General features: G+C 37.5%; 1 protein-coding gene across 8 annotated transcripts in view; it reads left to right on the forward strand.

Annotated features, from left to right (window-relative positions):
• mark3b (MAP/microtubule affinity-regulating kinase 3b) overlaps window positions 1–13,315 on the forward strand; it is a 71,887-nt gene that overhangs the window by 51,273 nt on the left and 7,299 nt on the right. For 4 of the 8 annotated variants that reach the window (XM_081379240.1, XM_081379242.1, XM_081379245.1 and 1 more), the window contains 6 exons: window positions 1,377–1,489; window positions 2,520–2,670; window positions 4,987–5,198; window positions 6,467–6,570; window positions 11,509–11,778; window positions 13,158–13,184. In XM_081379240.1, coding sequence (XP_081235366.1) covers window positions 1,377–1,489; window positions 2,520–2,670; window positions 4,987–5,198; window positions 6,467–6,570; window positions 11,509–11,778; window positions 13,158–13,184 — 877 coding nt within the window. Of the gene's footprint in view, window positions 1–1,376; window positions 1,490–2,519; window positions 2,671–4,986; window positions 5,199–6,466; window positions 6,571–9,364; window positions 9,539–11,508; window positions 11,779–13,157; window positions 13,185–13,315 lie in introns of all 8 variants that reach the window. The other 4 variants (XM_081379243.1, XM_081379241.1, XM_081379246.1 and 1 more) reach the window with 2 other exon arrangements.

A 13,315-nucleotide genomic window follows, 5' to 3' on the forward strand; every position in this document is an offset into this window, starting at 1 on the left:
ATTTACAGACATAATAAGAACTTTCCCGTCTGCTCATAATTTATTTTTATATTAGTGAGTTTCTGTGGGAGTGAGTCAGGGCTTTTATGGTTCACAAGTGCAATCAAGGGAGATATTTGGGCTTCACTGCATTGCATAACATCCTACGAGCACCCTTGTTTTGCTCGGTAGAAGCTGTTAGTCTGGCATGCTTGGTTCAACGTGACGCTGATTGTGGTTGGTGGTGTGCCTGTGGGTTTCAGCAGAGTGCAGGGGTCGATGATAGCTAAGGGTCAGACTGGCCCTGTTCTTTCCACTGCTGCTGGAGGCCTGTCTGCCTTTTAACACTACATTGATCTCTGAGCCCTAGTTCTGTGTCCCTAACAGCGTTTACCGCTAGAACAGTTCAAATGAGCAGAGGCCGTCACATTTAGTCTAGCACATGAAACGGTGATGGCATTGGCATTGATTGAGAGTGCTTTTTTTCCAGGTGAAACTAAAATTATACCCGAAATTACTTCTTTTAATTTGTGAAGGACATTCACCCTGAGAGACAAAGTAAGCAGACATCATTCTTGAAGAATCTGGAATAAAACTTATTTTGTACAGGTTTTTATCAGTTTACTTTTTTTTTTTTAATGATACCACTCTGCTACAATGAGCTTTGGCCATTGAAAAAGTTGTCCTCCTCCCACCATATGCCATTGATATATTATATCAATCTACAATCTGACTTGTGATGCAGCCTGGAATAATTTATACCATGTTTGTTTATTTGGCCTGACTGAGTTTGGTTTCCCCCAAGATTTTTTTCTCCATTTCTTTCATCTGATGGAGTTTTGGTTCCTTGCCACTGTCACCTTTGGCTTGCTTAGTTGTGGTTAAAAGACTGTTAATATTCAGTAATAGTGCATTTATTGATTTGACTGCACTGACACTATTAGATGAGAACAAAAACATGAATTGAGCTGGATTACGACTACTGTGTACTGTAGGGCTGCTTTATAGCTGAATCGAATTAGTTTCATAGTTGAAAACAGTGTTATTAAACTGAATTGAATCAACATTAAACTGAATTGAGCTGAATAACGGCATTATTGTCTTGAAATGCTGAACTTGTTTCATAGCTGATGAACTTTACACAGTTATTGAACTGAATCAACACTGAACTGACTTGAGCTGAACAATCACACTAGTGTCTTTGAATTTGAATTGGTCTCATATTTGGTTAAGTTTGTATCATTGATTGTTATTTTCCTGTTTTTTTCTGTGATGCTGCTTTGAAACAATCTGTATTGTATAAAGCGCAATTTAAATACTTTACTTAGGCCAACCAACCAGCCAGTATCCTACATTGAATTGTTTTTAATAACCTGTCTGTATATGCTTTGTTGCAGATATTATGGTAGGAATGGGTTACTCACGGGAGGAGATCCATGAATCTCTAACCAGGATGAAGTACGATGAAATCACGGCCACCTACCTGCTGTTAGGAAGGAAGTCCACTGAGGTGAGTTAGTCAGTATGACGTTTCAGAGCTGTTTTGTTGCACAGTTGTAAAGTTTAGCATGCTGAGTAGAGCATACACTACCATTCAAAAGTTTGAGGTTTTAATATTTTTTGAAAGAATGTTCACCAAGGCTGCAATTTTTATAATTTCATCAAGTACTTGATTCCTGTGATATCAAAACTGAATTTTCAGCATCATTACTCCAGTCTTCAGTGTCCTTCAGAAATCATTCTAATATGCTGATTTGCTGCTCAAGAAACATTTCTCATTATCAGTGTTGTGCTGAAGAAACTGTGAAAAAAAAAATTCACGATTCTTTGATTAAGAAAAGCTTTTGTAACATTTCAATGTCTTTAATATCACTTTTGATCAATTGAATGCATCCTTGTTGAAAAAATCTTACTAACCCCAAACTTTCGAATGGAAGAGTTTTAGGATAATTTGGCGCAATCACAGACTGTTCAACAACTAGAGTGTTTCTGAGGACAAATTAGTATCTGGACAGAATCTTTGAAAGCTATGGAGGAGTTTTGTTTTGTTTGCAGAATTATAGTCTTAACTTTTGAGATTTTGACCACAAACCGTACCCATTTTTTGACATTATCTATACAGCCTGTCATGGAAATTGCTGTCCCTTTTTTTTCAGTGAGTTGCCACTTTGTTGCACTCTGCTCTATTATTAATTTGTTGTCATTGATTTTAGGTTTACCCACCCAAAAAGGTCATGTCGGTCAGTCAAAGCTTTCCTGCCTAAGTGGACAGAATAAACAGAATGAGCTGCAGTGTGGGCTAGGCTTTATGCCCATAGACAAACGACTGGCTATATCTGACATCTGATTATGGATGTTTTAGACTTGTAGCATGGCATTCTAAACCCATATCGCTGGTTATTCTTATCAAGCTGGATTAGCGAGTTACATTCGCTCCTTTCCCACTGCGCACTAATCCTCCATTTGCTAGATGTCAGCCCAGACATAAGAAAAACAGTCTGTCTCATCCAGTTCATATGTTTTGTTCTGTGTGATCACAGTTGGAGGTGAGTGATTCCAGCTCCAGCAGTAACCTCTCTCTAGCCAAGGCCAGACCCAACAGCGAGCACAATAACGGCCAGTCACCATCTCACCTCAAAGTCCAGAAGAACATCTCCTCCAACCAGAAACAGCGTCGCTACAGTGACCAGGGTGAGCACTGTGGTAGATTTTTCCCTAAACCTAACTATCTGGGGCGTCTCCAATCGACACCCAGTTGATCTTATTAACTGGGGGCATCTCCAAATCGACACCCAATACCTTTATACTCTAGCTCTTGCGCTTTCAGACGACAACTGGCTGAGTTTCTTACTCTAACTAACTTCCTTCCCTAAACTAGCTTACTTCCTGCGACAAATCGACAAAAAGACTTCTGCAAATGTCCTTTAAATGCTTTAATCACGACCAGGAGATCTTCCCAAGCCGTTCTCAGGGAATCTCTCCCAAGAAGCAAGGCCGGAGGATCTCAGACAAATTCCATTGAGAATCCCGCCAGAAAACACAGATACAACAGTTTTTATAGAATCGAGAAAACAAATAAGACTAATGCCTGGCTCACACTACAGGAGTTTTAGGCCGATTTATGCCTGATTTACCCCTCCCGAGAATCTGAGAAAAAATCTTGTCGAGGACCTCGATCGGTTCCGATGTTCGGCGCAGATTATCTGGTAATGTGAGGCGTTCACAGATCGAATCTTGCCCCTCCCGATCTGCGCTCACACAAATCGGGCTCGCCCCGATCATATCAAACATGTTTGATATTTATCGGGATGAGCAAGATTGTGATTACGTCAGTGCTGTCAAAAAGACAGCAGGGCTGTCGTGCTGAAGGAATTTCTCTTGAGATAATTTTAAATGACTCAACTCGATATGCGTTTTTATCTCCATTTATTTATTGCTAAATAAATAAGTATTACGCTGTGGTCAGCAGGCACAAACGTTACATGTTCAGTAATGAAACCGAAACTAAAAAGCGCGTTAAAAAGCGCGTGGATTTCAAAATCAATGCACGCATCACCGGATTTAAAAATGCACATCTAGCTTGTTGCACGCACACATATTATGCCGAAATAACGATAGTATATTATGTTAACATTATTAGCCTAATAATAATAAATCTTTAATTAATATTTGATTGAATGCTGAATGTTGTGCTTGGTCAATTTAATAAAACGAATAGGCTACTTTAATTGTGACAATTAAAATGATTGAATATTAAATATTAAGTGGACAATTTTTGCAATAGTATTTATATGCTCTCTAGCACCCCCTCGTTAAAAAAATATCTCGCACCGCCCCTGGCCCACGTATTAAAAAAAATGGTCGGGTTTAAATCGGGCTCGGGCTCATAATTACAGTTATGTTAATGTGTTGTGTTGTGTTGTGTTGTGTTGTGTTGTGTTGTGTTGTGTTGTGTTGTGTTGTGTTGTGTTGTGTTGTGTTGTGTTGTGTTGTGTTGTGTTGTGTCGGGCCGGGCCGGGCTCGGACGCAACGTGCATGGGCTCGGGTAGGGGTCGGGCTTGATTTTTTTGGGCCCGATCTAAGCTCTTAACTCAAAGTACCGGTAGGTTCAAAGTCTCTGTGCGTGTGTATGTGCGTGCATGCGTGTGTGTCTCATGGCAATGCATATCCCATATGTTTCCATGTTTTTACACTTCAGATCTGCTGCGTGAGATCACGTGAGACGCTTCCTCTGGCACGATAATCTTAATAACATTTTGTAGTGTGTGGTGCACCGCGATTTTCAAACCTTGTAGTGTGAGCATGTTTAAGATTTGGGGGAAGAAAATCTGCAAAGATTCTCCTTAAGTGTGTGCTTCAACCAGATTTCAAAATCGGTTAGGATTTTAAAACTCCTGTAGTGTGAGCCAGGCATTACATGTCACCTTCAATATGATTGGTTCAATTGGTTTAAAAGCCCCAACCTTTTCCCTCTGTTCGCTCCTGCAAGAAAAACAAATGTTGATTAATTAAAGTTGATTAATTAAAAAATCCATCACAGCATGCTTTTTGGTTTTTACGTCTTTTGTAGAGCTGCTTTATATCTGAATTGAATTTGTTTAGAATTTTGCTGCATCAATAATATTATTGAACTGAATTGAATCAACATGACACTTAATTAAGGCACTATTGTCTTCTGTAGAGCTGTTTTATTGCTGAATTGAGCTTGTTTCATAATTGATGAACTTTACAGTTATTGAACTGAACTGAATCAACAATGAAATGACCCAAGCTGAGTAACCACACTATTGTCTTCTGTAGAGCTGCTTATAGCTGAATTTGAGTTAGTCTCATATTTGCATCATTGATTCTTTTATTTCCGTTAATTACTGCGAAGCTTCTTTGAAACAATCTGTATAAAGTGGTAAATAAGTAAAGTAAGTAAAGTAAAGGTGACTTGACTTGGCCTGACATAGTGCCTGCTATGAGGTCTTTGTCTTTCTAATCTCCGTTCCTCTCCATTCACAGCTGGTCCAACCATTCCCTCGGTGGGTTACCCCAAGAGAAGTCAGACCACTTCTGCAGAAAGTGACCATAAAGAGGAGGGCAGTGCACAGGCACGTAAGTCCAGCTCATCTGGGAGTCGAGGCATGGCTCCACCGAGCCCCATGCTGGGCAACGCCAACAACCCAAACAAGGCTGACATTCCTGACCGCAAAAAGAGCGCTGGTGCCCCTGGGGTAAGTTCCTACCACCCACCATCCTACAATTTACCATCCTACCACCCACACACAGCTTTCCTGTAACTCAAACAGTATAGCATTGGCGCTTGCAACGCCAAGGTCATGGGTTCAATTCCCAGGGAGAGAAAAAAATGTGTTCCTTCAAATGCAATGTAAGTCGCTTTGGATAAAAGCATCTGCCAAATGCATGAATGTAAATGTAAAATCTTTCATAATGTTATCGTTTGTATGAATACATCAATTTGAACAGCATGTTGCTCATACAGTATGCATGTACATTTATGCATTTGGCAGATGCTTTTATCCAAAGTGAATTACATTGCATTAAGGTATACATTTCATCAGTTCATGCATTCCTTGGGAGTTAAACTCACGACCGTGGCGTTGTTTGTGCCTGCTCTGCAGTTTGAGATACAGAAATGCTTTACTTATTAGTTATTATTAAGTTATTTTATGAGTCATTAAGGATATGTTTACATGACAATGATGTACCAAAAACGGAAAAATCCATTTTTCATGTACAAACAACACCATTGTCAAAACCATCCCCGTTCACATGGATTTGCGATAACGACTAAAAACACTGTATTCTGCTACTGTATGTCACTTGATCAGAAAGAAACACTATACGTCTATAGACTGAACATGTAATACACATGCGCTTGACATCACTGTTTTCACAAATTCATGTTTTTGTAGTTTACACGGAGACGGAACCAGTTTTAAAAACGTGTACTTTGAATCCCGTTTTCAAACATTTGCGTTTTCAGGCCCACAGAAGGCTGTTGTCGCGTAAATGAACGGCCAAAAAAAAAAAAAATCTTTTATGGTTTTAGTTGAAAACAGTGTCACAGTTGTCTTCTTTATGGCTAAATCTTTTTTTTTTTTTTTTTTTTTTTTTTGAAACATCGACACTGTTATTGAACTGAACTGAATCAACATTGAACTGACTCAAGCTGTTTAACTACATTACTGTGTCCGGCAGAGCTGCTTAAATGGAATTTTAACAATGAATGAACTTTACACCGTTATTGAACTGAATTGAATCAACACTGAACTGAATGGATCAGAATAAAGACACTATTGTCTTCTGTAGAGCTGCTTTACAGCAGAATTTGAATCGGTCTCATATTTGATGAATGTATCATTGACTCATTTTTTATTTTTTTCTGTTAATACTGTGATGCTGCTTTGAAACAATTTATATTGTATAAAATGCTATAAAAAATAATGATGACTTGACTTGACAACATGTATTTCTGCAGAGCAATTCTGTGTCTACCGGCATGATCAGGAGAAACACGTACGTGTGTAGTGAGAGGAATGCCACAGACCGCCACACCGTCATCCAGAACGGCAAAGAGAACAGGTGAGTCCCTGAGAACTCTAATTTTTAGGTCAAATATTGTGAATCTCTCTCTTCCCTTTTAACAAAAGGAAATGCCACTGTGTTACTCAAAACGATCACTGACAACAAGGGACATCTTGCATCTCTTCATCCTAGGGTGACCAGACGTCCCGAAAAATTCGGGACAGTCCCGAAATCTAAGCTGTTGTCCCGAATCCCGAATCCGGTCCTAATTGTCCCGAAAATTATACTAAAGCAAATTCTTATATTGTCTGATAAAACATTAAAAACTGTCCGTGGAGGTTGAGTCGTCCTGCAGCCAGCCCCCGCCGGCTGCTTATTGGCTGCAGCATCTTTTTCTTTTTTTGAAGTTCAACAAAGATACCGTAGGCGCGAATTAAAATGCATTGATAAGCGAGCGCGAGTTGCCGCAGCCGCGAGGACAGTGAATGTGCAGGCAGCCAGTAAAGGAGTGATTGATTGGTCGCGGCAATGTGTGCAAAAAAAAACTTCGGCCTAATGTCTGATGTTGGGTTACACAAAGCAAATCATCTACACAATTATTTAGTTTTCTTATTTAATGACCGACAATTTCGTCATAATAATAATTTTGGCATAAGGCTTATTAGCGTTAGACTTATAGCCTGAAATGTCTGATTTACGCACTGTTAGCCAACAACAGTCTTTTTTTTTTTTTTGGTCACAATGACATTTGAGTTCATGATTTTAATATTGTTTTTTTTTGTGGCAGACTAAATATTAATGACAGACTGTTGATCTTTGAATAAAAATATGTTTGGTTCAGGTTTGAAAATTCATTTTATTATAGGCTATGTAGTCTAATATCATAGTAGGACTACCCCAAAACCTCCCCAAACAACCCCCCCCCCCACCCCCCGTCCCGAATTTCAGCCAATCTCATCTGGTCACCCTACTTCATCCTCACACTACCAGATAACTTTACAGAAGCAGTTGCTTGATGTTTGTGGAGCTTCATCTGTTTTTTTCATTATGCAACATTTAAAGATGGAGCTTTGGTTTAATACTTTACATTACTTTATCATGTAGACCTTAGACTTAATTGCTGGATTTTACTGCTGTAACTTCTAGGGCTGTATAATTAATCAAATGAAAATATAAAAATTGTGATGTGGTATCCACTTATTAATTTACAGAAGGCTGTGATTTTAATTAAATCGTTTTTTGTGTGTTTCTTTGAACACCCTTGACACTGTTTAACATGAGAGCCACTGTTTTTATGTCTTTTTGTTCTTGCAGCCTTGATATCTCAGCAGAAGCAATATGAGATAAACGCTTATCAATCATAGTTCAATCTTTTCAAAATATTCATAACACATTTCATAATTGTAATAGTATTGTTTATTATTCTAATAATATAATATTTATATATAATGTAATATTCACAATGTTTCACCCAATTGTCAAGCCCCTTATATCCCATAATTTATTGGGATTTATTGGGATTTATTGACATATAATAAAGATTAAATGACAATGCTTAGATATTTTTTCACTAATCGCCAATCACTTCTACAGTGTGTCCTGAATACTTAAATATACGTAGTGCAAGTTGTAGTGGTAAGAAACACTTTTATTATTATTATGATCCATAATGTTGCAATAGTGTTGTCTAAGCATTTATGAATGTGTTGATGAATATTCTGGTGGAAGATCTGTGGAAATAAATATGAAGGATATGGTACATACAGGCACACCAGAACTCCAGGTTCATTTGGGATGTTTGCATCAGACTTTTTTTTACAAAGAGGCCTCTGTCCTGCTGATTGATGGCAATGACGTGTCACAAAACACAACGGTTAACCTTGCTGTGCCAGTCTGCCATGCTAAAGCGCTTTGTTTTGCCATGCAGTCCAGAGAGAGAAAGAGCAACCATGAGCTAAATCCCACATTAGGGATTCGCAAAATTACATATTTTCAAAATTGAGTCGCTGGGTTGACTGAACACCTTATCGACTATTCTTAAAGTGATAGTTCACTCAAAAATGTCATTCAAACCATTATACACTACTGTTCGAAAGTTTGGCTATCCACAAAAATATTAATGCGCTCAACTAATTTTAACATTGATAATAAAAAGAAATGTTTCTTTAGCAGCAAATCAGCATATTAGAATTATTTCTGAAGAATCATGTGACACTGAAGACTGGAGTAATGATGCTGAAAATTCAGCTTTAACATCACAGAATAAATTACATTTAAAATGTATTCAAATAGAAAATTATTATTTTAAATTGTAATATTATTTCATAAATTACTTTTTTTACTGTATTTTTGATAAAATAAATGCAGCCTTGGTGAGCATAAGAGAAAATATTACCGACCTCAAACTTTTGAAAGGTAGTTAAATTTTTTATTAGAATTTTTCTGCAGAACACAAAAGAAAATGTTTTGGAGAATGTCTCTGTGTTGTTTTGGACCCCATTGACTTTCATTATATAGACAAAAACAGTTTGAAACATTCTTCAAAATATGATCTTTTAGATTCCGATTCATGGTTTGGAACGACATGAGGGTGATTAAATGATGACGGAATTTTCATTTTTAGGTGAGCTATCGCTTTTAAGAATTCCTGTATAATCAAATGCATTTACAGCAGACACATTCATGTTGACTGGTCAGTTTTTGTACGACTAGCCGACCATCCGTATTCTATATTGCTCTCTCTTTCTGCTCTTCTCCACTCGCGGTTATCATCTCATTTGCTCTGCTTTGTTTGTACGTATATGTTTGATCCATCCCAATGCTGTTTATTTGCCCGTCTGCCTTCGGCCAGTCTGAGTGAAATGTCGGGATGTGTCAGCACGAGTCCGACGGCTTACGCTGTGGCTCTCGCCACCTCATCGGCCTCGGTCCGTCTGCGCCACCAAAAGGCCCTCTCTGCCTCGGGACACACCTGCCGCACCACCTTGCCGCACAACGACGGCACCTTTGACTACTTCAGGCCCAAGTAAAGACGAGTGTAGCGTCTGTCTCTAATCTTAGTGTGTCTCTTCATCGCCTGACTCCTCCTCCTCCTCTCTAATGACCTCTGCTGTCTGCGTCTTTGATTTCCCGCCACCCTCGTCTTATACCTCTAGTGTTTCAACCAATCAGGGAGGACTCGTCATGGAGCTTCCGGTGCGTTTAACATTCGAGGAGTTCCTGCATCTTCCCACTCAAACCGTTAACTAACTTCCTGGTGTCTAAACCCACTAATATAGGATATAAACTCCATTAACCTAGTAATTAACTAGTGGAAAGACTGTTGACATGGTTATTTTGTGCAAAAACCATCTGTACGCAGATTATTAACTTTGTTGAGCAGATTGCTAGAATTAAAATATGGTCCAGTCACTATTATTGATGTTTGTTAGTTTGAAGTAGTAACAATTTACAATAAGGTTTTGTTTATTAATAGTTAATGTATTAACTAACATGAACTAACAGTGAGCAATATATTTTTCACAACTTGAAATTTTTTGTTGATGTTAGTTCGCAGTGCATTAACTAATGTTCACAAATATAATTGATTTTAAAAATGTATTAAAATGCTAAAATCACGCTAAGATTAATAAATACTGTTGAAGTATTGTTTATTCTTAATTTATGTAATCTAATGTAGTTAACTAATATTAACAAATTAAACCTTAGTGTAAATAAGGTTTGTGTTACCTTTGAAATTTTAAAGTGACTTTTATAGAGTTGTCACTTTAAAATTTAAAACTAACAAACATCTATAATAGTGGCTTGACCATATTTTAAAATAGATATAAAACATGTTGTAACGTTGGTAGGATATGTTCGTGGTTAATGTGATGAACGACACCTGCTCTGTTAGGACACCTGTGTGAATTTGAGTACATCCACTAAAGATCACTAGTTTATTAAAAGCATTTATGAAAATTATTTCTGAAAAAGGTCTAGCATCATTTGTTTGCAGATTGATTGTATTGGTTTGATATTTTGCTACATTCTCTTATAATATTCAATGACATTTTTAACTTCAAATGCTTAGCTTAAAGGGATAGTTCACTCTAAAATGTTTTGTAATAAATATTTTTTAATATCTTTTTATTTTAATAATTTTATGTGCTTTTGTCTTTTTTTATTAGCTTTTTATATATTTCTTTTTAGTTTTATTTTAATCTAGTACTTATTTATTTCAGGTAGTTGCCAAAGCAACATTTACATTTTCTTTTATATTTATTAAGTTTAGGTTTTTCATCTAATATTTTTATTTTATTTACTTTATTCAATGAACAACATTTTTTTAATAGTTTTCAGGGATGTAACGATATCCTCATGTCAAGATTCGGTACAAATAACAATACTGAACTCACGATACAATATTATTGCGAATTTGCGATACTCCAAGACGGGAGTCTAAAAAAAAAAAATTAAAAAAATGTACAGTTGATCAAAATTCTAAATTTGGTATTACATTGTGGGTGTAAATTAATAGTCTTGGACTTGGTGCTGGTAACCCAATGCACAGGACAACAGTGACACCAGAATAAAGCTAAAAGTACAGAATTATTTTAGTTTTCACTGACTAGATATATTTAAAATAATGTAGGCCACTTTTTATTGGTTACAAGACATTTGGCATTATCAGGACCCACAAATATCCCCCCATTGCATTATTATGCATTATATTCAACATTAAATATAGTAGTTTAATGTAGTACTGACACTAAAAGTCTTTTGGGTGAATTATACACAAATTGTAATTATGCATATTCGTATATGATGCATATTCCATTATGCATATTCAAATATTATGGCATTTTAGTATTGCGATATATTGTGACATGATATATTGTTACACCCCTAATAGTTTTAGTTATTAACAACACTGCATCATTTACTCGCCCTCGTGTCGCTGCACGTTGATTTTCCAGTATCGTCATAATGTGACCCTGAATTTTCTCTCTTCAGCACGAGCACGGCTCAGACGAGTCAGCGGAACCCTGGTTCCTCCACCCACAGTATTAGTAGCGCGACTCCCCCGGACCGCCTGCGTTTCCCACGAGGCACTCTGAGCCGCAGCACTTTCCACGGAGGCCAGCTGAGGGACCGACGCACAGCCACCTATAACGGACCCCCTGCCTCGCCAACCTTATCACACGATGCCACGCCACTCTCACAGTCCCGAAGCCGCGGATCAACAAACCTCTTCACCAAGCTCACATCCAAGCTCACGCGCAGGTAAATCAGCACTTCATGTTCTCAGTACACAACAAAACCTTCCAGCGCACCTTTGACTATTACCAATGGAAATCAATTTTCAGTGGGATAAGAAGGAAAGTGTTCATTTGGAGTTTGGGAATTTGAAATATGCACGCATTAGAACGCAACAGTTTGATAGGTTCAAAAATAGGTTAATTACTGGAAAAGATACTCTATTTTGTAAACCGCTACTATAAAACTACTTAAAGTCCCCCTGCAGTCAATCATTTTATCTCTTGAAACGCATCTTTGATCTTCAAAATGTCATATTTAAATGTTTTTTTCTTTGAAAATAATTTCTTCATGCCTAATGTGTTAGTTCACCCAAATAATTTTATTCTGTCTTTAATTACTCGCCCTCATATCGTTCCAAACCCGTAAGACTTTTGTTCATCTTCAGAACAGAAAAAAGAAATTATGAATCACGTTGACGCGAGAGCAGGCGTTGTTGCATAAATGCGCTCCAGAGATTAATGTTATGTAAATAAAGAGGTAAATTGTATTTTTTATGCAAACAAAGCACTCGTATCGCTTTATAAAACTGAGGTTAAACCATGGATTACTTTAATGATGTCTTACTACCTTTCTGGGGCTTAAAAGTGGTAGTTGCGTAGGCTGTCAATGGAGGGACGGAAAGCTCTTATTAATAACATCTTCATTTGATTTTCAAAAGATGAACAATAGTATAATGGGTTTGTAACACATGAGGGTGAATAATTAATGACAGAATACATTTTTTTGGGGTAAACTATCCCTTTAAAATAGCTTGAATGTAACTCTACACCCTTGCCTCATTTAGTATACGTGGATCAATTAATATGCAAATTAGTCCCGCCTCCACTCACTCACACCAGCTCAGAATACCTGATCCATCTAAAAATCAGCATCCTTACAAACGCTTTGAACAACTAAGAAAGTCAATGGAGAAAAGCCCAAAAGCGCTGCACGGATTGGATTGGTTACACGTTTGTTATGGGACGAAATGAGCCGATCCAAACCGTGTTTTTGAGACTGTCTTTGGTTCACTGCAGTTTTAAGGAGAAAACACTCAGCAATGGTGTTGACTGATAAATTTGCACATGGTTTGTCTTAAAGCATTTTTAAAAACACCACATAGACATATAAGCAACATTAAAAACTTGATTTTCACCAAAGGGGGACTTTAAAAATGTAGTTAAAGTTAGTAGCTTTGCAAAAATTTAAGTTACTTACGTCCCAAAACTGGATGTCACGCAGTAGTTTTGGCATGTCAGAACTATATACGATGTTTCAGTGGCATCAGATTCCCCTATATGTTCTCAAGAGACAACACATCTACTCCAGATGTTGATCGGTGTCTGTTTCTGTTTCTTTTGTAGAAATATGTCATTCAGGTTTACCAAAAGGTAGGACCCTCGATGGGCTGTGTGCAGTTAACCAGAGCTGAAAGATGAAGTTTAACTCTTAACCCTAGCGTGAAGATGTTTTTCGATTAATTGCTTGTCACTCACCTTTGACACACTCTCTTAATCGGAGT

Source organism: Scardinius erythrophthalmus (assembly GCF_964197995.2).
Source record: "Scardinius erythrophthalmus genome assembly, chromosome: 11".
Taxonomy (NCBI): Eukaryota; Metazoa; Chordata; class Actinopteri; order Cypriniformes; family Leuciscidae; genus Scardinius; species Scardinius erythrophthalmus.